The sequence below is a fragment of the Microtus oregoni genome, unplaced genomic scaffold (genome assembly GCF_018167655.1).
Source record: "Microtus oregoni isolate MIOR12 unplaced genomic scaffold, Mior012 000105F_ref0000443, whole genome shotgun sequence".
In the NCBI taxonomy this organism is placed as follows: Eukaryota; Metazoa; Chordata; class Mammalia; order Rodentia; family Cricetidae; genus Microtus; species Microtus oregoni.
This window is the reverse complement of record NW_024544720.1, coordinates 947289-973028: the sequence shown is the minus strand read 5'-3', so window position 1 is coordinate 973028 and position 25740 is coordinate 947289. Positions and strand designations below refer to the sequence as shown.

The 25740-nt window shown below is 43.4% G+C and overlaps 1 protein-coding gene across 1 annotated transcript in view; it reads left to right on the top strand.

Annotated features, from left to right (window-relative positions):
- Positions 1-25740, top strand: part of LOC121443377 (Fanconi anemia group C protein homolog) — a 77307-nt gene that overhangs the window by 8569 nt on the left and 42998 nt on the right. Inside the window, exons 4-5 of the mRNA XM_041645125.1 lie at positions 19373-19486; positions 20295-20359. Of these exons, the coding sequence (XP_041501059.1) occupies positions 19373-19486; positions 20295-20359 (179 nt within the window). The remainder of the gene's footprint in view (positions 1-19372; positions 19487-20294; positions 20360-25740) is intronic.

Here is a 25740-nt window from a genome sequence, read left to right as displayed (position 1 = left end):
GGGCAGGCTGTTTTACTCTCTAATCTTCAGGCAAGCTTTATTTATTAAAATACGAATGAAATAACAGTACACTCCAGTGCTTAAAATGTTTGTTAGAAACATCCTTCAGTGAACTCCAAATCTGCTTCATTAAGAAATCAAATAGTCCGGGTGTAGTAGCATATGCCTTTAGTCCCAGAACTTGGGAGACAGAAGCTGGTGGACCTCTTTGATTTCAAGGCCAGTTTGGTCTGTGTAGTGAGTTCTAGGAAAGCCAGGTCTAGCTACATAGTGAGATCCTGTTTTGAAAAACAAAGCAAAACAAAACAAATACTTACCAAAAAACTCAAAGAAGTAAATTTGAAATCCCTGTGGAAACAATGGTCCGTCTGCTGCAGCTCATCTAACTTGCTCTCCATCAACTCTGAGACCTAGGCTGTGCTGTAATGTCTTCTCGTGTGACCTGTTTCTCATTTCCAGGCTTTGCTTTATGAACAGTAGAACTCTAAGTGTGTTGGGACATATGTCCTGAGGCTCTGTTAGGACGTGATGAAGGGAAGCAGATGGGTTAGAGATTTGTTTGGAAACAATGACTAGTGGGGGCAGGTTGGGAAAGGATGAGGAAAGGGCAATTCCTAGGTATTAAATTGAGATTCTACTTACAGAAATAGGGGCATTCCCAACAGGCATACTGGCTTAATTTTGTTGTGTTGTAATTTGTACTCAGCTTATAAAATCAGCCTTTAGTTTTTAGACCTTCTTTAGGTTTGCAGAAAAAGTGGGTAGAAGATACAAAGATTTTCTGTGTTCTTCTGTCCTACCTGTACAGAGCCTCTGTAGTCAAATGTGCTCAGCAGAATGACGTGTCAGTGACAGCTGATGAACCAGCCTTGTGTCACACCCACAGGCCATGGTTTCTGGGAGCTCACACTGGCTGTTCTGTAGGTTGGAAAGTGACTGGCATGTTGTACTGGCTGGGTTTGTGTGTCACCTTGACACAAGCTAGAGTCATCAGAGAGGAACGAGCCTCAACTGAGAAAAATGCCTCCATGAAATCCAGCTGTAAGGCATTTTCTCAATTAGTGATCATGTGGGAGGACCCAGCCTAGGGTGGGTGGTGTTATCCCTCAGCTCGTGGTCCTGGGTTCTATAAGAAGGCAGGCTGAGCAAGCCAGGGGAAGCAAGCCAGTAAGAAGCTCTTGTCCAGGGACTTTTTTTTTTTTTCATCATCTTTTACCTCCAGGCTCCAGCTCTGCTTCAGTTCCTGTTCTGACTTCCTCCGATGATAGAGTATGATCTGTAAGTGTAAGTCAAATAAACCTTTTCTCCCCAACTTGATTTTTGGTTATGGTGTTTTGTCACAGCAATAGATAAACCTAACTAAGGGCTGGAGAGATGGCTCAGCAATTAAGAGCACTGTCTGCTCTTCCAAAGGTTCTGAGTTTAATTCCCAGCAACCACATGGTGGCTCACAACCATTCATAATAAGATCTGGGGTCCTCTTCTGGCTTGTAGGCATACATGCAGGCAGAACACTGTATATATAATAAATAGGTAAATCTTAAAAAAAGAAATCCTAACTAAGACAAATTGGTACCAGGAATGGGTATTGCTGTGACCGACAAACCTGACCATGTTTTTGGGAGGATTGTGGAAGAACTTTGGAACTTTGGGCTAGAAGAACCATGAAGTGTTAAGAACTCTGTGGGACGTTCTGTGGGAACTTGGAAGGTAAGAATGTTGAGAGCAGTGCAGAGGATGGAGGCCTGGCTTGTGAAGTTTCAGAAGAAACTTTAAAGACTCTGCCAGGGTCATTTGTTATTTTAAATTAAGATTCTGTGGTTCTGGTTAGCTGGGCTGAAGAATCAGTTGTGAGTAACAAGATACCTGAATTGATAAAGTGAAACCTTATGTTACCGGAACAGTTGATGCTGCTTAGCTGGAGCCAAGCAATTAGTGGTGATTGAGAAGAGACCAGTGTCATTGAGGTGGAATCTTCTGGGAAGTATTCTCAGAAAGCACAGACGAGCTGTGTTTCAGGGGTGGCCATGGTTCTAACTTGTGTTGGCAGCAGGACTTGGTGATATGTAGATATCACCCAGGTGGTACTGGTTTGACAACATGAAAGGGCCATGGAGAGCAGCTGAGGCTTGGCACTGTGAGAGGCCAGGATGGGCCGTTGGTGAAGATACAGCCTCAGTAGCAGTTGAAGGCTCAGGACTCTCTCCATGAAGAGAGCCAATGAGAGGATATTGGTGAAGTACAGCCCAGTTGCAGCAAGGAACTGCATTTTGGAGATGCCAGTCCCATGGGGAAGACCACGAAGACCAGGAGCAGTGGAGTGGAGCTGTCTGGAGTTTAGAAGACAAACGGGTGCAGCAGAGGGCAGAGCCAGAGAAGTGACCCAAAAGATAGTGAGTGAATACCAGATGGTTGGACATTGAGTTATTTATACTGTTGGAGTTGAGTTTTGCTTGTTTCAGGTTGTGATGGTGCCCTAGTTCTTCTCTTTTGAAGGTATTGTATTTATTTAATTTTTATTTTTAAAGGAATCCACAGACTTGGACTTTTAAAAGAGACCAATTATTTTAAAGACTGAAATTCTAATGTAATATATTTAAATTTGTAAAGACTATGGGACTCTTAAAATTTATGATTTTAGTGTGAGATTTTGGTGATGAATAAAAAAGGAATGGTTGTGGGTTCATAGTGGTGTGTTTGTGTGTCAGCTTGACACAAGCTAGAGTCATCAGAGAAGAAGGAGCTTCAGCTGAGGAAATGCCGCTATGAGACCCAGTTGTAAGGCATTTTTTCAACTGGCGATCAATGTGGGAGGGCTCAGCCCATGGTGGGTGGTGTCATCCCTGGGCAGGTGGTCCTGGGCGGGTGGTAAGCGATAGTCAGCTTCCTTGTTGATCATATGCCTGTAGGATCATACAGGTATACACCTATGCCTTGAGGATCTGGACTCTGACGGGTACTTTATACTTAGAATTCTCTGTCCAACCCCTGAGTTGTTTTCATTGTTGAATTAAAGAGTCCAGGGATACTCTGGTAAACTGTGCCTTTAGTATCTCTTCTGCAAATATTTTCTAGTTTGGGGCTATTCTCATTTACTTATAATGTTCTTCACAAATCAGAGAAATTTAGCTTATCATATCATATTTATCATATCAATTTTCTGTGATTAATGCCTAAAAGTCATTGCCAAGTCATAGGTTAGAGTTTTTTCTTAGGTTCTCATGTAGGTGTTTTATAGCATTTTGTTTTTATTTAGGGCTGGTACTCATGTAGAGTTACTTTTTGTTTAGTATATGGTTCTATGTTTAGATGTCTTTCTTAGAAATGTGAATGGCGGATGGAACATACCGGCTCCGTGTGCTCTGACAGATGATTGGGTGCATCCCAGGGTCATGTGCTTGTTTGTTGGATGCTGCTTTGGGTTTGGCAGAGCTGCAGGCTCCTTTATGAGTGTCCTGAGATGTAGACTTTTGTGTGTCCGGAGGTCCAGTTCTGGGTTGCGTTGATGGAGGTGCTAGTTAGCTACATTTCGGGTGGATTTGCTGTTGTTTAATTCCTTTGTCTGTATTTGAGTAATTGAATGCAGTGATGGAGGGAAATAGGCAGCATCCGGTGTGAAGGGCTCGTTCCTGCAGCAGATAACCACAGATTCAGTGGTCTGAATAATACACAGCAGCCTTCTTTAAAACTTTAAGTTCTGAAAGTCTAAAATGAATTTCACTGAGGTAAAATTTCTAGTTAGCAGAACTGCATTCTGTCCAGAAGCAGAATTCTGTCTAGAATCTGCCTCCCCTTCCCAGCCACTAGAGGCCACCTGAATACCTTGGCTTGCTGCTCTGTTCTTTGCCTCAAAGCCATCAGATGCTCAGGCTGCTGCTAAGAATTTATGCCCCACTTTCCTCTTCCACCTTTAAGGGCTTTTTGCCTGTTGAGCCCACCTAGATAGTCAGAACCTGCTCTGTGTTGTAAAGATTTGCAGGTAGAAATTGCATCTGTGACTTGAAGTTTCTTGTACCAAGTAGCCTGGATATTATACATGGTGGAGAGAAAGCGCCAGCTCCTGAGCTGACCTCTGGTCTCCACATGTACACTTGACAATCATGGGCACACACACTTATACAGACAAATGTGTGTGTGTGTGTGTGTGTGTGTGTGTGTGTGCACTTATAATACACAAAAACATTTTTTTTTTTTTTTGGTTTTTCGAGTCAGGGTTTCTCTGTGGTTTTGGAGCCTGTCCTGGAACTAGCTCTTGTAGACCATGCTGGTCTCGAACACAAAAACATATTTATATATGCACATAAGTAAAAAATTAAATAAGTAATGTTCCTAAAAGTGTTGCAGGTTTTATTTGTGTTGAAATTCATGCTGAGTCCAGTACATGACTAAGGTGTCTAAATCTGGGAAGTCACCCAATTCTTTAATAATTGAGGCTCTGTGATGTTTAGGAGCTTGTTGTGCACATCAGTGTGTCTTATGCATATTCAAGTGTGTGTCACAGGGCCCTGAACATCATCTGTGTTCCCAGGCAGACAGTACACTTCATGTGGGCTTGAGACAAGAGAAGGGCTCTCATTGCATGTGCTTAACCTCAGCATGTTGTCTTGGCAGTAGGTGCATCTGCTCCATGATAGAAGGTTCTTCTAGCCGGGCCACAGAGACAGACACAAGTTTTGTTTTGATTTTATGCTTTTCAAAAAGATCTTTTTAAAAGTTTACATGTTTTATTACTCGAAGGGGAATTTATTAAAAAAGAAAAGCATATGACTAGTTTCCTTTTGAGTTTCTTTTCTTTCTGAAAGGCAGCGACACTCACCTGTCTTGTCAGCTCCTTCCCACGTCCTTCTGAGACAGAGGTTTTCTTACAGCCTAGTGTAGATGGAGGGTTTGGTCTTTCTCACCTGTTTGGGTTTGAGTTGAACTGTCATCAAAACAAAACAGGAAAGTGCTCCCCTCCACCCCCATGAAGACCTGCTAGCAGTGAGCAGAGCCAGGTTTAGCTGTAACCTGTTCATTGGTACACATTGTCCTGATGACAACTTCATTCCACGCCGGGGTTAGCTGTAACCTGTTCATTGGTACACATTGTCCTGGTGTTCTGATGACAGCTTCATTCCACACCTGGGTTGATACACTTGAAAAGTATTCCTTTAAAGCCACATTACTGTGGTGGTAAAGGAAATTAGGAAAACGGGAGACAAATTTCTCCTAGAAGACAAGTCAGAAGGTGAACCATGTCTGTAGGATTTCCCAGCTTCTGTGCCCTCTGTCTCCAGTGTGCTCACTCACTAATCAGTGTCTAACCTTTATCTAAGCTGTTTGCTAAAGGGTTGATTGACTTGGGTTGTATGCCTTGGTACAGGGACCAACAAGAACTTTGCAGTGATCCACCTGTTCTCATTTCAGCGGTAGGTGTATGTTAATTTCAACCATTTTTTTGTGACAGTCAAAATGTAATATTAAAAGTATTCAGTTTTCGAGATTTGTACACATTAAAAATAACTTGCTATTCCTGTCTCATGTTTTTTCCCCCCTTTTTGGTTAGACCGTGTAGGGAACTTGCCACAACACATGCAACAGATTATAAAAGACTGAAAACGTAATGACTCCAGCATGGCACAGACCATACTGGCAGACACTGGAGCACAGCCCTCTTTGATCATCCTCCTGTGGGTGGTCATGGCTGCAGACCTGCAGACGGCTCACGAGGCCCAGTTCCTGCAGTTGGACTGCTGGTCATGGCCCTGACAGCTCCCCACTTCTGTCTTCTTCTAGAGCCTTCTCCTTTAGATGAAGTTTTTTTGTTATTTATTTATTTATTTTAGATTATTTGCTTTTACCAGGCAAAACCTGATAAAAGTTTCAGAACCTTCTGAAATGTTTTTGCGTCTGCTTTAGGATAAAATTTCTCAGCACACAGTTGAATTGATCTTATGATCATTAGGAGCTGGCAACTCCTTAGTCTCAACAAATTGAATTTAATATATTTACTTATTTCTTAAAAACAAAACAAAACAAAACGCCTTAAACTGATCTCCTGTTCCCTCTACTACTTGTCTGAAGCATCTGGAAGGCTGTCTCTTCCTTGTTTAAACTGTCATCTTTGCTGCCTACTTTGGTCTTGAGTAATCGATTTAATTTTTGCTGTTGATCTTTGAGGCAGGCTAGCCTGGGATGCACCGTGCCATTATTACACATAATTGAATAAGGTAAAGGGAAGGTATAAAAACAGTGCCTTGTTATTAAGTATAATCTTTAATGAAATGAGTGCAAACTATACTTATATAAACTGATAAAGATGAATGCATTGTATATAATTATAGCAATATTGTCAGAACCTGCAGAAAGAGAAAGAAATATGTTTTGGAATGAATCAGTTCCCACACAAAACCTAGCCCCATTAGATGGATTTTTGGGAGAGTTTTGATCAAGAATAAACTTAAAATGCTTTGGTGATTTCCACTCAAAATAAACCTCCTGGAGTCTCCGTTCTGATACCACTGGTTGCGCTCGACTCCAATTTTGGAGCTATTCTGGGTCCTAGCCTGTACACCTTGTCAGTTGTGCCTACAGCAAGGACTCAGCACTTTACCTCCTCAGGTTACCAGTCAGCATGTTCTGATGAGGACGTGTTTAGCATTCCCTTACTGTGCTTGCTCATGGGCTTCAGATTTGCCTTAAGACACTAGGGTCAACAGTCCTGAAAATGTATCTGAGAGACCTGTAGAGCTCAAGTTAGGCTCATTGTGTGTGGTTCTGGAATGCCCTGGCTGAGGCCCTAGGAAAGGTAGCACCCATAGACACCCTGAGACCACTTCCTGGCTGCAGGATCTTGTTAGCTTGACCATGTCCTCCTGTGGAGATCCAGGGCTCTGCACAGCCAGAACCTCATTCAAAAGAAAGGCCTTGGCTATAGGGAGGCACAGCCATGGTAGGATTTTTTTTGAAATTGAAGCACTGGATATTTTGTGAGTTTAGACTCCTGTTCTTGAAATTACTTTATGTTCCTGACGAGAGTCTGTAAAGAACACATTCGCTTGTGGTGAGTGGTGCCACTCTGTCTCTGGATGTTTATAGCTCACATCTGCTCCAGGTGAGAGTGCTCATCCTGTGCTTTTGACTACAGCCGAGGGCTTCTTTATACTCACCACTAGATAACACAATTACACACACAGGGTCTTTGGGAGCCGACACTAAAAAAAAAAAAAAAAAGAAAAAAAAAAGCTGCTCTTATTTATGTTGTACCTGCTGCTGTCCGCAAGTGGGCTTGTAAAAAGTAAGGGAGATAGCCCACAGTGAGGTGCTGTCAGCAGCTACCCTACCCTTTACATGTGCGTGTCTTTTCATAAAGGAAGACTGTCAGACAGAGCTCAGTGTCCTGTGAATGTAAGGGAGGACCGTGGACTCTGCGTTTTCAGCAGCACTTGGTGCTGTGGCTCTGGCCCTGCTGCATTTTCTATGTTAACAAGTGCTGTAGCTTGCTGTCTTCCGTGTGCTCGGCCATGCTGCTGTGGGGGGGGGGGCGGGGGGGGCGGGGCGTGGTTTTTGTAAGGACCTCAGGAGCTCATCTGTTGGCTGCTTGGTCCTTAGTGTGGCTAAGTTGGGAGGAGGTAGACCTATAAGAGGCAAGGGTTGTAAAGCGCTTCTGGCGCCTGTCATTCTGGCGCCTGTCCCTGTCACACATACCTCTGACATGAGGCCCTCACGTAGTGCTAGTCAGTGGAACTGTGCTTGCCCTCTCTCCTTGGGCAGTCCAGGCTGTCCTTAAACGTGGAACCTTTCTGCCTCAGTCTCCCAAACACTGCACCCAGCTCCGACTGTTATTTTAATTTTTTTCCTACTTATTTGTAGTTTGTGTATGAAGAAGAAAAACACATCTGGCAAAGTGAGTATTGCTTTTGTTTTGCCTTTTTTTATTCAAACACTTACAGTTTGAATTCATCCTGTTTTACAAACATAAATTTTAGAATGCAGTTGCTTACGACTTGCAGAAGGCATCGCTGCTCCATGAGCTGAAGTTGTAGTTAGAGAATGGGACACAAGGTCTGATGCAGGACCCTGACTGTTTCAGGGTCCTAGTAAACATACAGCAAGATCATTGGTGCTAACCAAAGTCAGGCTGCTGGTGTCCTGGCCCCAGTGTCTGGAAAGCCTGTTCTTCCTAGGCCTCTCTGTTGTCCTGTTGTTTTTCCAGCCATCCTGGAAGTGAATAGCACTCTGGAGTCAGTCATGCAGATGGGGACACTGTAAGCTGTTTGTTTGGTGACTATGCTACAGGCTGAGTTCACCAAATACCTCACTGAGGTTTTCTGTTTTCTTCTACCTCCTTCTCCACTGTGTGGGTATATTTGCCAATACTTTAAGTAAGCAAGATGTAGGTGCATACCCTCATGTAGAACAACACACAGCATCACCAAACTGAGGCTTTGAGCATGTCAAGGAACTTGGTTTCTGGAAATCTTTTTTTTTTAATTTTAAAATTTTTATTCATTTTACATTCCTATCACAGATTGCTCTCCTTTCCTCTTCCCGTCTCCCCCGCTCCATCCCCTGCTCAGAAAGGGTAAGGCCTCCCATAAAGAGTCAACAAAGCATGGCACATAAAAATTGAGGCAGGATCAAGCCCCTCCCTGCTGCATCAAGACTGAGAAAGGCATCCAACTATAGGCCATGGGCTCCAAAAAGCCAGCTCATGTACCCGGGATAAATGTGGAAACTGTTAGACTGTTAACTATGTTTCACTTAGAAATGAATCAACTGTTGTCTAAGTAGGCTTTCCTCATCTTGATTGGTATTAGTGTGTGGTGTTTGTTTCTTATTCATAAAGGAACAAATTTAAATTTGTAGGCACTAAATCAGCAGGTTTCCTTGTGTACTAATTAAGGGCTATTGCAGGTCTTATATGGTGACAGAAATGTTGTCTTTTTCTCCCTTCCCCATGCAGTTTATATGGAAGATGTCTCTTTTCCTTTGCTGAAAAAGAAATAACAATTTTCCTTGAAGGTACTGCATAAGGAAAGAGGAAAGAAAGGTGTGTGTGTGTGTGTGTGTGTGTGTGTGTGTGTGTGTGAGAACTGGATTTCTGGTTAGGGTCCTGATGGACTACAGTTCACTATTCAGTCATCTTAGTTGCTGGTTCTACAGGACGTAGCTTGAGTCTAAAAGAATAACAGACTATTTAGTGATCAAACGGTTTGTTATAAGTGTGTGTGTGTGTGTGTGTGTGTGTGTGTGTGCGTGTGTGCGTGTGTGCGTGTGTGCTCGCATGCATGTGAAGGGTGGGGCACTGTCTGCATGGGTATGTAGAGGCCACAGGAGATATTGGATGTCTTCCTCTATCACTGCCCATCATAGTTGATAGTATCTTTCACAGAACCTGGAATTCACCCGGCTAGAATGACTGGCCAGTGAGCCCCAGGGATCTTCTCTTTCAGCTCCTCTAGTACTTGGGTTAAAAGGACAAGCTACTACATATGACATTTTTCTTGGGTGATTGGGCTCCAACTCAGGTGCTCATGTTTGTATGAAAAACATTTTAGCAGATTGGTGTCTATGCTTTGTCTGAACTCCTCGGGAATGTGACCTGTTCAGAATGCACTTCCTTAGTAAAATGGAGGCGTCTAGGTCTGTCTTTCTGTGCACATTATTCTGAACAGGATTAATTTTGTGTTTCACACATTTGTACTATTGTATCCAAGCTTGTGCCTTTTGATTTTGGCTTTTGAAAAACCAGTTCTTATTCCTTTCTGAAACTGAGTAGGCAAGAAGTTGTGTAAGCAAAAGTAGAAACTACAAACCTTGTTATGTTTGGAGTCATGTTCTGGCCACACCTGCCCTTGGTGGTCTGTGGGCACACCAGCTATGGGGAGGGCAGCACAGCAGCAGCCTGCAGAGAGCAGATGTTGCTTCACATGAAAGAAGGCCCAAAGATGCCAGGTCAGCTAGGCTTTTACTGTAGATCTTCTCACTTAAGCTGCAATGGACCATATACATTTTAAAGGGGGGTGGGTGGACTGAAGTCACAGAAATCTGTAATCATTAGTTTTGGCCAGGGATGCCATACTGCAGAGAATGACTGGAAAAATTAGTCCCACCCTTTAAGTTGGCATGCAGGGGATTTGAATAATACACTACCTAAAGAAAATTCCATGTTGAAGTCAAGAATGTATTCTCCTCTGAACCACGTAATGTGCCATTAGTAACTTTTTGTTTGTTTTACAACTTAAAATTTATAGGAACACATGATATCACTATGGTTGCTGTTGTTCTTCAAGATTTAGTTTCTCTGTATACCTCTGTTTGTCCTGAAAGTTATTCTGTAGATCAAGACAGACTGTCCTCACACTCACCAAGATCTTCCTCCTCTGTCTTTTCAGTAATGGACTTAAAGGCGTGCACCACCACCACGTGGCTCATTTTGTCTGGTTTTTGCTTGTTTATATGGAGGCAAAGTCTCTTGTATTCCAGGCTGGACTTGAACTCACTTTGTGGATGAGGATGATCCTACTGGAATTACAGGCATCATCCCACCTAGTTTCACACAATGCTGGTGATCCAGCCCAAAGGCCTCATTCATGTAAGGCAAGCGTTCTGCCCACAGAGCTACATCCCTGCCTCATTCTTTAATTCTGGAAGCCCAATAAGATTAAAGCAGCATTAGGATGGATTAGGTTATAGAGGAGAGACCAGAAAGAGCCTGTGAGGCAGTCTAAGGGAAGATTACTTGTTGTGAAGAGGAAAATGGATTAAGAATCCTAGAGGATGGGTGGCTGGGAACACAGGAAATAAAGAGCTGGGCTATACAGAAACAGATTCAGGTGGTTATTATGTCAAACTTCTGTGCTCTGATAACAGTGTTGGGAACAGTACAGTTCATTGATTCTAAAGACTTAAAGCATGGACAGAGCTGCACTTGTGGCCTATGATTTCTGCATTTGGGAGGCTGAGGCAGGAGGGTTGCAGCAAGTTAAATGCCAGTCTGTGCTACATAGTGAGGTCCCTGCCAATCTTGCCTTGCCTATGGTATGAGACTTATCTAAAAAAAAAAAAAAAAAAAAAAAAGAAGAAGAAGAAGAAGAAAAAAAGACAAAAAAGGCATGGAAAGTGTTTTTCCTTTGATTGCACAGGGTCTTTTCCTCACTTGGCTGGCTCCCCTGACCTTCTCAGAGGTCAGACTGCTGGCTGGGCTTCTGGATCCTCTTGAAGCAAACACCCTGTGTGTGATGTGTGTGAATGTGAAATCACAGGAGGAAGCAGTGGCTGGAGCAAACTGTGGAAGTACCTTGTGTACTGCACACACCCTGAGGCTGTGGTGGTAGAGGCAAAGATGCTGCCTCTCTAGCATCTTGGGAAGGTTAGACCTAGGGACAGAATATGGAGACCTTATCTCTGTTTGAGAAAATGGGAAATGCTTAAGTTCAGTACAGGCAATAGCTAATGGCAAGCAGAGTATGACTCAGAGTTCATCCTGTGTGTCTTCTGCTAGGTTCTAGGCATTTGGCCTGTCTCCGAGCCATTGAATTAGCATTGGTACTTTGCCATGGAAACCAGTGTGCCATTTTGGACTGATGTGACCTATATAATGAGCCCTGTGAACTACATACATGATTTCTTTTCACCTTTCTGGTGTTAGTAGCTATAGTTTTCCCCATTTCCAAGAGGAAGAAAGTGTAGCTTGGAGACAGTAAGTCCTCTGCTGAGTGACAGAGCTGATGGGGGAAACACAAGAGTGTCTGGGTCCTAGACTGTTTCATCTGGAAGAATCCTAATTCAACTCATCAATTAATCCCTCTGAACACAGTGGTCAAAGACTCTTCTGACTCCTCCTGGGGTTTTGGACCAGATGAAAGAATGGCTGTAGCAAGAGCAAGGGAACCATAGGATTACTGGAATGCACTCCCCCCACCCCGCTGCCTTGTGTAGGCTATTCCTCCAAGTAGAGCTGGGCTCTGGGCAAGTTCTAGGGTGCTGACCCTCAGACTCATGGTGCTAGGGCATTGCAGGATCATTGGTTATCCTTCTGAAGGGGCTAGTTCTGGCCCAAGTTCATGGTCTGGACTGGCCTATATTGGTTTTCATGGTAACAACACCCAGATGGTTCTGAGATGCCTTCGTATCACACTTTGAGAAAATCTGATTTCACACTCAACTCCTCTTGAGTCCTTTATCCATTTCATACTCAACTGGAGTGAACCCAACAATGTTTCCTCACTGTCAGATGAGAGCGTGTAGTAACAAGCCTTTGTGATGATGCAGGAGGTGGAGAGGAGAAGACAGACTAGAGGAGCAGGGATTACCCGAACGTCACGTCATATTCCATCCCTCTCCAAACTGATCAGGATGCGTGGTGAGCCACAAACCCTACTGGCCTCTTAGATGCATGTGCCCCACTTCATTTTTACCAGAGCTATGCAGTAATTCTACCATCTGCATTTTATGGAAATGGAGCAGGGGAGGATGACACTGTTTTAAATATTTGGATTAGTAGCTAGGACTTGGCCTTTTGAAAGCCTCATGATTCTCCACTAGTTTCCTTTATTTTTAATTAAATAAGTAATGTGTTATTACAGTCTCAAAAGTTAATACAGATGTATCAGCTTATTCAGCCTCGTACATTCCCCTAGAAGTGGTCTTTGGTTTCAGTGACCTGCAGATCTCTCTAGTCTTCTTACATGTTCGTTCTTTTTGCTCCTATATAACTGAAGTTGTGTTGATGTGTGTTCTGTGACTTAGCTCTTCTAGGTAGATGGCTTCTGCAGTCACTCATTTCCACACCAGTCACATGCATCTCCTTCTTCCCAGAGGTAAGAGTATTCAGGGCTGTGTGTATCATCATCACACACACGCACACAAAGGAGGAGGGTGGCGAGGAGGAGAGGGAAGTGAAGACGAAGAGGGTGAATGGAGGGGTAATGGCTGCAGCTGTAGTGCAAGACCATTTCTTATTTTTAAAATAGATCAAAGTTGTGTTTAAATGGGGGTTCCTCTGCAGAGGCAGGTTTCTCCCCAGGGGATTTGGCAATGGCTGTGGATATTTTCATTGTTGTAACATGGAGGAATTGAACTGTACTGGCAATTAGAAGTAAGGAACATGTAGAACTGCCACAACCATAAAAGAGTTATCAGACCCCAAGTAGTGATTGTGCTGAGAATGGGGAAATTAGCTTCATTTAGACCTGCTTACTTCAGGGTACTTCTGCAGCCCCCATAAGGGATGTCACCAATGTCTCTACACAGGTTTTTGCTTAAAGGAGTGTTGAGTAGAAAGTTCATGTCATTGAAAGTTAAGACTTCAGTTTCTAAGGAAAACCCAGTTGCATTCCATACTTCCTGATTTGAATTATTTCTAGTTATTTCTATGTGCCTTGGTGTAGGAGAGAGGTATGGTTCTCGGTTATGCTTGTGAGTCTTGCTTGCCAACTGTCTTACTTAGGGTTTCTTTGCTGTGAAGAGACATCTTGACCATGGCAACTCTTATAAAAGAAACATTTAATTGAGGTGGCATCTTACATTGAGAGATTTAGGCCATTATCATCACAGCAGGGAGCATGTGGCTGGGAGTATGGCAGCGTTCATGAAGGCAGACATGTAGCTGGATGTCCTACATCTTGACTTGCAGGCAACAGGAAGTGTACTGAGACTCTGGTATGGCGTAAGCATATATGAGACCTCAAAGCCCGCCTCCACAATGGCATACTTCTTCCAACAAGGCCACATCTCCTAATAGTGCCTCTCTCTGGGGCCACTTTCTTTCAAACCGCCATACCAACTATGTGGCTAGGTAAAGCAAGTCTTAGCTCATGGTTTCTGTGGGTCCCTTTTCTCATTAAAAATCTTCCATTTAGGATGGAGGTCTCTATGGATTCTATTAGAAATCATTTCATGACTTAAATCCCGGATCAAAGTCAAACTGTAATTTCAGATTGTTCCATTGCTGCTGTGTTCAAATGTTACTCAGTTCCTGCAGGCATTGTTAGTCGAACGTACTCAGACTGCAGCTGTGCACCCTGACTCTACTGTTAAAACTGCTACTTTTGTGAAGGGTGTGTCATCATAAGTATTTGTAATGAAAATAATGAGATTGTTTTCTTTAAAATGCTTGGAAATTAATTTAAGCATACTACTTTTCGGGAAAATTGTCCTGGAAGTACGTAGCATTAGTAACTTTGATATTGTGATCACACGCTGTGTGTAAACAGCGTGAATGTGGAGGATTTATCCTGGCCAGTGGTCTTAGTCACCACTGAGGACCAGAGGGGAGTGGGGGACCAGAAGGTGAGGCCAGAACCAGGTACTGGACTCTCAGTTTCAAAGGCCTGCCCCTAGCTACCTAATTCTGCCTGCTAGGCCACATCTACTGAAGGCTCCTAAAATGGCTTAACTCTCTCTGTCTCTCTGTCTCTGTCTCTGTCTCTGTCTCTGTCTCTCTCTCTCTCTCTCTCTCTCTCTCTCTCTCTCTGTGTGTGTGTGTGTGTGTGTGTGTGTGTGTGTGTGTAAAACTCCCCTGTCTGTCCTGGAACTCTATAGAGCAGGATGACCTCACACTCACAGAGGTGTGACTCCTCTGCTTGCCAAATGCTGAGGTTAGTACTGTGCACTACCACACCACCACCACTCAACTGCTTTTAATTCTTAATCCAGAAGCAACACAACAGAAAACTTTTCAATGTAACAAATTTCTAATTTTCGAGCTGTTTGAATGCTGTTTCTCTTCCAGTTTTATCACTACTTGTAGTGTGGACATGCTGACAATTTGGAAACAGATCTTATGATTTCAGACTCTTGGGAAAGAGTGATGAAAGCCCTTCCTTGGGAATTTTAGTGTGCTGATGATGTAGATGGGTGGGGGTAGACTGTCATGACATGGGCCGTGACTGTACCGTGCCTGTGCTCATATATGTAAACTGAGTTGGGTTGCCTGTGGAGTCATTCACTTTTCATATTTCCTCAGCATGTGCTGTGCTGTGTTTTGTGCTTTGTCTGTGTATAGTGTCAGGAAAGTTTGTGACGTTCAGATAACAGCCCGATATAGGGCTGCCGTTTACAACTGCAGTTTATACCCAAACAGTATACATCTCGGTGACACTGAATTTTTCTTCCCAAATCCTTTTATCTGTCCACATTTATGCAAACCTCTGACACACATTTTAAAATATTTTAAAGATTTATTTTAATGTATCTTGAGTGTTTTGCCCAAATCTGTGTCTGTGCTCCACTTGTGTGCCTGAGGTCCTCAGGTCAGAAGATGGCATCGAATCCCCTGGACTTGGTGTAGTAGAGAATTGTGAGTCATCAAAACCTAGGCCTCTGGCAGAGCAGTCAGTCCACTTAACTTCTGAACCATCTCTCTATCTCCTGACTTCCATTTTCTTGCTGGATGTCTGCAGTGCTCTGCCGTGCATGCTTCCGGGCATCTGCAGTGCTCTGCCGTGCATGCTGCCGGGCGTCTGCAGTGCTCTGCCGTGCATGCTGCCGGGCGTCTGCAGTGCTCTGCCGTGCATGCTGCCGGGCGTCTGCAGTGCTCTGCCGTGCATGCTGCCGGGCGTCTGCAGTGCTCTGCCGTGCATGCTGCCGGGCGTCTGCAGTGCTCTGCCGTGCATGCTGCCGGGCGTCTGCAGTGCTCTGCCGTGCATGCTGTACCGTGCATGCTGCCGGGCGTCTGCAGTGCTGTTCCGTGCATGCTGTACCGTGCATGCTGCCGGGCGTCTGCAGTGCTGTTCCGTGCATGCTGTTCCGTGCATGCTGCCGGGCGTCTGCAGTGCTCTGCCGTGCATGCTGCTGGGCGTCTGCAGTGCTCTGCCGTGCATGCTGCTGGGCGTCTGCAGTGCTCTGTGGTGCATGCTGGACATCTGCAATGCTGTGTCGTACATGCTGCTGGGCGTCTGCAGTGCTCTGTGGTGCATGCTGGACATCTGCGATGCTGTGTCGTACATGTTGCTGGACGTCTGCAGTGCTGTGCGGTGCTTGCTGCGGCATCATACTTGAGAGGGATCAGTCTTTCTATGCTTTGTCCTCTGGAGTAAGTTTACACATTGGTCTTACGTTGAATCATCTGTGTAAATGGGGAGAGATGGTGATTTAAGATAGAGTTGTCAAGAACAGAAGCCCAATTTTCAGCCTGATACTTAGTGATGAAAACTAGAAATCACTTGCAGATGCTTTAATTAATGTAGGAATGTCAGTGATAGCTAAATAAGAGTTCTGGTATAATCCATATCTGCTTTCTAGACAGTTCAGTGCAAGTCATGTGAACGTGAAAGAGGAAGTAGCTGGTGCAGCCTTGGGGCACAGGGTTTTCATCTGCCGAGCATTCAGATAGCTTCCCCCCTGCGACCTGCTCTAGATTAACAAGCTGGATACTTGTTGAAGGGCTTGAGAAAGGGGAGGCCAAACATATTTTAATGTACCTCGGGTACACTGGGGAAGGCAAAATAAATCAGTTGTATGAATCTATGAAAATTAGTTTCAGAATGTGAAGATCAGCTTCATAACTGATTTAGATTCAGGTTCAACTCTCTCTGCAGTAATGATGTTTGCTGCTGCTTGTCTGGTCACTTCTGGGTATCCTAAGACTCTGGAAGGTACCTGGTTATCCTGGGACTGTAGGGGTATGGGACTGGTTAAGACTATTTGCAGAGGACCCAGGCTAAGTTCCCAGCACCCACATGGTAGCTCACGGCCCTCTATATAACTCCATTTCCAAAGGATTGCATGCACATTGTGCACATACATACATATATACATGCAAGCATTCAGACACACACAAGTTCTTGTATGTGGGCTAGTGAGATATATCCTCAGGTAAAGGCTATTGCCACCATGCTTGGTAATCTGAGTCTGATCCCGGTGCCCACATAACTGCTGGAGAGAGCCGACTCTGGAAAACTTTCTTTTGACCTCTGCGTGCATGCTATGCCAGGGTCTTTCAAGGTTGTAGTCATGTTAGTTTTTGTACTTTGACCTCTGAAGGGCCTTAGAACGATCAGGTCTGAAGTGTTTGCACTGTGTTGCCGTCGGTGCGTGTTCATTTGTCCATTTTCTGTGTACAACACTACACTAGTTTGTGTTATTTGTTCGTCCCTCATGTTAGCACACCCAGGAGGGGGAAGTCAGAGAGTGTCCCATACTTGGTCTTTGAAAGAGCGCACCACTCCATCAGTGCTGGCAGCCAGCGCCTTGCCTTTCATGGTTCTGTGTTTAAAGATCTTGCCACTAGGTGGCAGTGAAACAGATATTCCTACCAGTGAGAAACTGATTTTTATTCTGTTTCTTGGTGCTGAGAACTGACTGGTTGTCTAGTTTGTACTCTGCCACCGAGCTACATCCTTGACCAAGCTTAACTGACTTTGAAGTTTATTTTAAGTTTTACCTTTTATTTTATATATTGAGTGTCTTGCCTGAACGTTAAGTCTAGGCACCCAACGCCTGGTGCCTGCAGAAGCCAGAGGGCAACTGAATCTCTTCTGACTGTAGTTACAGATGGTTCTAAGACACTTTGTGGGCTCTGACTTGAACCTGGGCTCTCTTGAAGAGCGGCCATTGATTTTTAACTGCTGAGCTCTTGCCTCAGCTCATGAAATCTACTTTTAAGTAAGAGATCTCAGGACTAAAGCTTGTTTTTCTAGAGCCTGTCAGCCCAGAGAAGGACTCAGTATGTTGCTTTTATGACTTCTGCTTGTTTTATCTGAGGCTGAACCTCTGGGCTCGTCCAGATCCAGGTCATTTACATTGTACTAGGTTTCTTCCTCTCCCCCCAAATGCCCCCCAATTCCAGTTATCTTTCCCAGTACTCTCTCCTTCCACCCACACCTGATCCCCCCCCTGTTCCCATCTGTCCCTTGTCCACCAGTGAAATCTATTCTGTTTTCCCTTCCAAGGGAGATCCATGCATTCCCCACTTGAACGCTCCTTGTTAGCTTCTCTGGGTCTGTTGATTGTAGTATGATTATTTTTTACTTTACAGCTATTATCCACTTAAAATTGAGTACATACATGTTTGTCTTTCTGGGTCTGGTTTGCCTCAGGATGTTTTTTTCTAGTTCCATCCATTTGCCTGCAAATTTCATGTCTTTTTTTTTTTTTTTTTTTTTTTTTTTAGCAGCTGAGTAATACTCCATTGCGTAAGTGTACCACACTTTCTTTATCCATTCTTTGGTTGAGGGACATCTAGGTTGTTTCCAGTTTCTGGCTTTTTCTAATCAAACTGCTATGAACATAGACTGAACAAGAGTCTTTGTTGTAGAATGGAGTGTCCTTTGGGTAGATGCCCAGGGGTGGGATAGCTGCGTCTTAAGGTAGATTGATTCCCAGTTTTCTGAGAAAATGCCATGTTGATTTCCATAGTAGCTGTACAAGTTCCTACTCACTCAGCAGTGGAGGAGTGTTTTTACTCCACATCTTCTCTAGCATGAGCTGTCACTTGGGTTTTTGATTTTAGGCATTATGACGTTGTAAGATGGAATCTCAGAGTTGTTTTGATTTGTGTTTCCATGATGGCTAAAGATGTTGAACATTTCTTTGTTTCTCGGCCATTTGAGATTCCTCTGTTGAGAATTCTGTTTAGGTCTGTAGTCCATTTTTTAATTGGATCATTTGTTTTTTTTTTTTTTGTTTTCTTTTGATGTCTAGTTTCTTGTTGTTTATATTTTGGTTATTAGCCATCTGTCAGATGTGGGTTTGGTGAAGATCTTTTCTCATTCTGTAGGTTACCATTTTGTCCTATTGATGGTGTCCTTTGACTTACAGAAGCTTTTCAATTTCATGAGGTCTCCTTTATTAATTGTCAATCAATCTTCCTGTCTGTGCTATTGGTGTCTTTGTTTCAGGAAGTTGTCTCCTGTGCCTAGTGTGTTAAAGGCTATTTCCCAGTATATCTGGTTTTATGCTGAGATCTTTGATCCACTTGGACTTAAGTTTGTTTTTTTTTTTTTTTTCGTTTGTTTGTTTGGTTTTTCGAGGCAGGGTTTCTCTGTATAACAGCCCTAGCTGTCCTGGAACTAACTCTTGTAGACTAGGCTGGCCTCGAACTCATAGAGATCAGCGTGCACTACCACCGCCCGGCTTGGACTTGAGTTCTGTGCATGGTGATAGATATAGATCTATTTGCATTCTTCTACATGCTGACATCCAGTTAGACCAGCACCATTTGTTGAAGATGCTTTCTTTTTTCCATTTTATATCCCTAGCTGCCTCATCAAAAATCAGGTATCCATAGGTGTGTGGATTCATGTCTGGGTCTTGGATTTGATTCCATTGATCGTCAGGGAATGGCTGGTTTACTAGGAACCCTGGTACTCTACAGGGGCCTCAGCTGTCATCCCAGACCTTTCCATCCACTTGGGAGAAGTTGACTGTTTCTCTTTTTACTTTGTAGGGTTTGTTATCGCATGTGCTTTCTGCATTCAGATTTGACGTGAAAGAAGTTGCTCTTTTTACTGAAAGTCTCGGATATGAGCCTGTTGATTACTGTCCTAGCTTGCTTAAAAACGTGAGTATCTTGCATTATTTGTGTTGAAATTCTCACCAGATGTGTGAAGGGTAAATGGGACATTTCCTCTTACAGGGAATTGTTGTACTGTGTCTTACCTGGGTAGACTTGCAACCACGGAAGGAAAATGTGAGGTGCCTCTCACAACACAGCTCACTCACCCGATTTCTGAGAAGAGCACCCCTTAACCAGTATAAACATAGCCTGGACTTCTGAGCAGATGTCATGTGTAAAATAGTCCATTTGGATTTTGTGTTAAATCAAAACAGACAATTAAAGGGCTGGCAAAATGGCCCAGCGGGTAAAAGTGCTTGCTGTAAAGACATGGTGACCGAGTTTGATCCTCAGTTCCCATGCAGAGGTAGAAGAGTTGTCCTCTGGCTTCCGTCCAGGTCCTGTGGCTTATGCTTCCACATATATTATACTCTTCTCAAAATGAGATTTCTGGTGGCTCTTAGCCATTTTGATGTTTTGGACGTAATACACTGAAAATCACTTTAAAAAGGGGAACTAAAAAAGGAAAAAAGAAGTAAACTCTAGTATTTTTTAATTTTCTGTGGGTCTGGTGTTAATTTTAGGATGTTAATGACATGTCTGTGCCCAGGCTTCTGTAGGACCTAGACATTCAGTGTAGAGACCCACGTGGGTCAGTGTGATGTGATGTCGCCTTCCATTCACCCTGCAAAGTAAAACGCAAGGAGAGAATGGGGGAGGAAATGGTAAGGATGTGTCACTCACAGCAAGAGAAATGGAGCTGAGGTAATCGTGCTGCGGTGTGAGGTGACCTGCGTCTGATTTTGTTTTACAGATGGTTTCGTCATTAGTGTCTGAGCTCAGAGAGTGTCATCTTAATGGACTGGACACTCAAAGTCGGTAGGTGTTAAGCCAAACATCCCTCTACTCGAGTTTCAAAAGGTGTTGCTTGGTTATGAGAGAAAGGTTCACTGACTATCGGAAATGCATGTTCATGGCGTACTTAGAGTCTGTGTGGGGAGACCATATTAGTGGGAACCTCTTGTAAATACTTTTCTTTAAATCACTGTTCTCCGCAGTCCCGGGAAAGGTAAGTGTGAAACGCCTGTGTTGTACGCACTAGGAGAAAGCCCTGCCTGTGCAGTGAGGAGCACAAAGGAAAATGAGCCTGAGGCTCCGTGCACAGGGTGTGTGTGTGTGTGTGTGTGTGTGTGTGTGCGCGTGTGTGCGCGTGCACACACACGCTGTGCTCTTTTACTTTACCCCACTCCCTCCCCGTGTGTGCTGAGGCGTACACTGTATACAAGATTGGGATATTTATAAGGGAACAGATATTTTGATGTGCATATATTTAACATATGACCTACCTTAAGAAACTCAATATTCTGGAATCTAGACTAAACAAATCAGATAGATCCAGAGAAATTAAAAGGCAATTAATCACATCCCAGATGTTTCTTCACTCTGAACAAAGTTGGAACTGTTTTCGTTGGTGAGCACTGCATTTTTAACAAATCATTAACCAAAAGAATCTGGGCACTTGAGACATTTTTTTCAAAAAAACAGTTAAAGTGCTTGCCAGCCAGAGCTCTATCAGCCTTCCTGAGTGCACTGCCTGTAAATGCCACACCTATAGAAAACGTTGTCAGAGATCCTGGCAACATTGGATTTTTCTCCCCTAGATATGGCACCAAAAGTATAGGCAACAAAGGAAAATAAGTGGAAGAGCTAGAGGTGGCTCAGCGTGTGAAGTGCTTGCTCTGTGAGTCTGGTGACCTGAGATTAACCTCAGAGCCCATGAAGGCAGGAAGAGAGGAGCAGCACCACAGAGTGGCCCTCTGATCTCACACAGGCACTATGGCACATACCCTGTGGCCCACACACCTTCTCAGATGTGATGCTTCATATAATAACAATAATAATAATAATAATAATAATAATAAATAGATTTTCTTTTGAGACAGGGTTTCTCTGTTTAGCTTTGGTGCCTGTCCTGGAACTCGCTCTGTAGACCAGGCTGGCTAGGAACTCACAGAGATCCTTGAACTCTGCCTCCTGAGTGCTGAGCTTAAAGGTGTGCATCACCACCATCCAGCTAATAGATTTTCTAAAAGAAGAAATTGAACTTTATTTAAGTTAAGAATTTGGGAACTTGGTATCTCAGTGATAGAACATTTGATTGGTGTACACTAAGTGTTAGGGACTGTGGACCCCAGACCCTGAATTTCCTGTGACCCCCCTGCCTGCCAGAGTAAACAACCTGTTTTCCAGTGCTTGCAGCTGCTCTGAGCACGAGACCCTCAGGAGTTCCTGATGTCCGGGGAGTGGTTTCTGGTGGGCTTGCAGCTGAGAGTTAGGATGTGATCATTAGTCAAGGAGACCCTATATAAGCTGTCCTGGAAGACTATAAAGGGGGCATTTGAGGCATTCTTGGTGTTATCCCCCCACCCTCTGTGTGTGTGTGTGTGTGTTTCGATCTCAAGCTCCTTGCCTGACTCGCAAATCATACTGTAGCGTGTAGAGCAAAGGCCCTTGGATCCAACCCTTGAAACTGTAAAATGTGAACTTTCGTGAATCAAACAGTGCTACTAAGAGAACAAAATCAGAGTGAGCGAAAACTTTCATAAGGTTTTACTTTTTTTGGTTTTCCAAGACAGTGTTTCTCTGTCTTGAAGATAGCCTTGGCTGTCTTGGAACTTGCTCTATACATCAGGCTCGCCTTGAACTCACAGAGATCCTCCTGCCTCTGCCTCCTGAGTGCTAGGATTAAAGACATGTACTACCACCACCCAGCCAAGTTTTAAACTTTAAACTTTCATAAGTTTTTTTTTTTTTAATCTCTTGAGATGGGCATTGGCACATGCCTGTAATCCTTGTACTTGGTAGTCTGAGGCACTCGGACCATGAGTTTGAAGTTAGCTTGGACTTTTTTTTGGGGGGGGTGGGGAGTAGGTTGAGACAGGGTCTCATTTTGTAGACCAGGTTGCCTCAAACTCACAGAGATCGGCCTGCCTCTGCCTCCCAAGTGCTGGGACTAAAAGTGGGCACTGCCATGCCCAGTTCCCAGCTTAGAACTTCTCAATAAGCTTGAGTCCAGCCTGGGCTGGGCTACATAGTGAGACTTTGTCTAAAGAAATAAAAGCTCTTCCATAAAGAATCAGTGTCTGGGATTCTAGAGATTATTTAACAACAGCAACAAGCACCCAGAACTGGGCAGATGCTAGAGACGCACCTTGGTTGTGGAGGTCTGGGTTCTAACATCTTATATGCACTAGACTCTGGGTTCAAACAAAGGAAAAGCAAAATAAAAATTTAAAAAACAAAACAGGCACAAGACTCAGTTTGAATAGACATTCTAGCAGAGAAATATATTTACCTGGTAAAATAGGGCATGGCACACAATTATAATTCCACAACTGAGACTGAGGGTCAATAGGGACCCTCTCTCTGAAAACTAAAAAACAACAAAGCACCTGGCTGTTAAGCAAATGAAAATATTTGACACCACACCCACTAGGGAGCATGTAAGCCACATGAAATATTGTTTAATATCCATCATGATGGCTATAAAAGCAGAAAGGGAACACCCCAAGTGTCATGAGGAGAAACTGGAGTCCTGTGTGTCGCTGGTGGTCCTGTAAAATGGAGCAGCCACAGTGGGGAACAAATTGGTGTTTTCTAGAAGAAGTAAACAGTTACAGTGTGACACAGAAAACCCACTGCCAGGTGTATTTCTCCTCCTCTCTTTTGCTGTGATAAAATAGTCTGATCAGAAGCTACTTGGGAGAAAAGGGGCTGATATGACTTCCAGGTCACGGTCTATCGCTAGGATGAAGTCAAGGTGGTAGGAACATAAACATGAAGCAGGAGCAGAGATTAGGAAGGAACCCTGTTGATTGGCTCACTCTCAGGTTCCTGCAGTATTCTTGTGCGTATTTCTATGCAGCCAGAACCACCTGCATAGGGATGGTGCTACCTACAGTAGGCTGGGCCCCTCATATCAATGAGCATCCAAGACATCTCTCACAGATATCCCACCCCCCTGCTAATCTGATTAAGGTAATCCTTAATTGGGACTCCTTCTCAGGCGACTTTAAGTTGTGTCAAGTTGAAGGTTAAAGTTAACTAGGAAATTGTTCTAAAATAATTAAAACAGGTGTCTGTATACCAGTTTTGTTTTTTGTTCATTAACCACAGTAAATAAACAAAATGTGTTTATATTTCATGGTGCATAAGTAAAAAGAAACAAGTTTTATGTATGTATCAGCACGAGTAGACCATGTAAAGATGCTTAGTAAAACCAGTCTAACACAGTAGCAAATATGTTTTTATTCCACTTACACAAAGTCCTACAATAGGTAGATTCATTGGGACAGAAGGCAGAGCAGAGATTGGGAGAGAAAAGGAAGTTATATTTAATGTGTTGGGGACAGTGGAGACCTGTGCATAGTGTAATATGTACAGAGATATGTAATAGTGGTGCGCAGACAGCGTGTGAAAATATTAAGTGTTAGTCACTACCAATATGTGGCTAAGTGACAGCTTATTTATGTTTTACTGCAATTAGAAAACTAAAGGAAAAAAATCAAATATGCCACTGCACACTCCCAAGTGTGTGACGTTTACAACATTCACTTTAATGTATTAGGTGTTGATCTCATACACTGACCATGAGTGTGTGAACCAATACCACCTCATTGATAACAATGTGGTAGCTGATTACTGAGTGTGGTGTACCCTGCAGAATGGCTCAGTGGGGCAAGAACATTTGTTGCTAAGCTTGTGGCCTGAGCCCATCTCTAGGACCAGGATGGACATGGCAGGGGTAAAATCAGATCGTTGCAGAAGAGACAAGTGAATGGAATGATAAGCATGGCAGGAATGGCATAGGCGTGATTTCAGAAGAACGGCAGATGTTGTTCTGCCACTGCCTGTCTGGCACACACAGAGCCAAACCAGCTTGTCTCAGTACCAAAGATTCTGCAGTACCGGATATAGACACCAGAGGGAGAAAAAGATCGCTGGCTCCTGAAACGACAAGACAGAGTACATTCTTTCTTCACTGCATGAAGTGAACATAGTTTAACTGGAGCTCAGAAGATTGTCTGTGTCCAGGATGCAGGAAGAACAAACTGTGTGCTGTCTGCAAGAGTCTCATCTTATAGGTTATTTTACTTTTATAATCATTTTTAGATATTTTAATCAGGTTTATTTTCTTTTAAAATTTGAGTGCATTTATTTATTTGATATAGTATTTTTTTCTGCTCATATACTTTAGATCTGCTTAGATAGTGGCACAGAGATTATTTATATCTCATCATTTTTAAACTTTATTTTGACAAGGTCTCATGTATCCCAGGCTGGCCTCAAACTCTGTTTATAGCCAGGATGACCTTGAATTTGCCTAACACCTGGCATCCCTGGTGTTAGGATGCCAGGTGTATACCACCATGCTGGCTAATCTTATGTCAACTTGGCACAAGCTACAGTCACCTGAAGCCTCAATTGAGAAATTCCTCCATCAGATCCAGCTCTAAGACATTTTCTAAGTTAGTGATTGATGGGAAAAGGCTCAGCCCATTGTGGGTGGTACTGGATTCTATAAGGAAGCAGATTGATCAAGCCTTGAGGAGCAAGCCAGTAAGCAACACTCCTTCATGGCTTTTGCATCAGCTCCTTCTGCCAGGTTCCTGCCATGTTTGAGTTCCTGTCCTCTTATTTGATGATGAGCAGCAATATGGAAGTATAAGCCAAATAAATCCTTTCTTCCCCAATTTAATTTTTTGTCATAGTTCTTTGACACAGTAATACAAACCCTAACCTAGACAACCACCATACTTCGCTTATATGGTGCTGGAGATGAAAGCCAGGGCCTTGTGCATGTAGGCAAGCATTCTACCAACTGAACCACATCCTCAGCCAAGGACCCCATTTTAGCCATAGGGACATACAAAGACTGAAAATGAAAGAATGGTTGCACAAAGACAATGCAAGAAGCCACACACACACACACACACACACACACACACACACACACATATATATATATATATATATATATATATAAATCATGCAACTGTTGTAAGAGATAGAAGGATAAAAGGGTCAGCTTCACCAGAGATTTGTTATAAACATTTGTACTTAGATCAGGATGCCACAGATACAAAGCACACATTCATATACTGGTGTGAAAATACAAAACAGGGAGAGTTTTGACACTCCACTTTGAGTAATGGATTGATTTTTCAGAGTGAAGAATAATAAATAGGACCTAGAGTCGT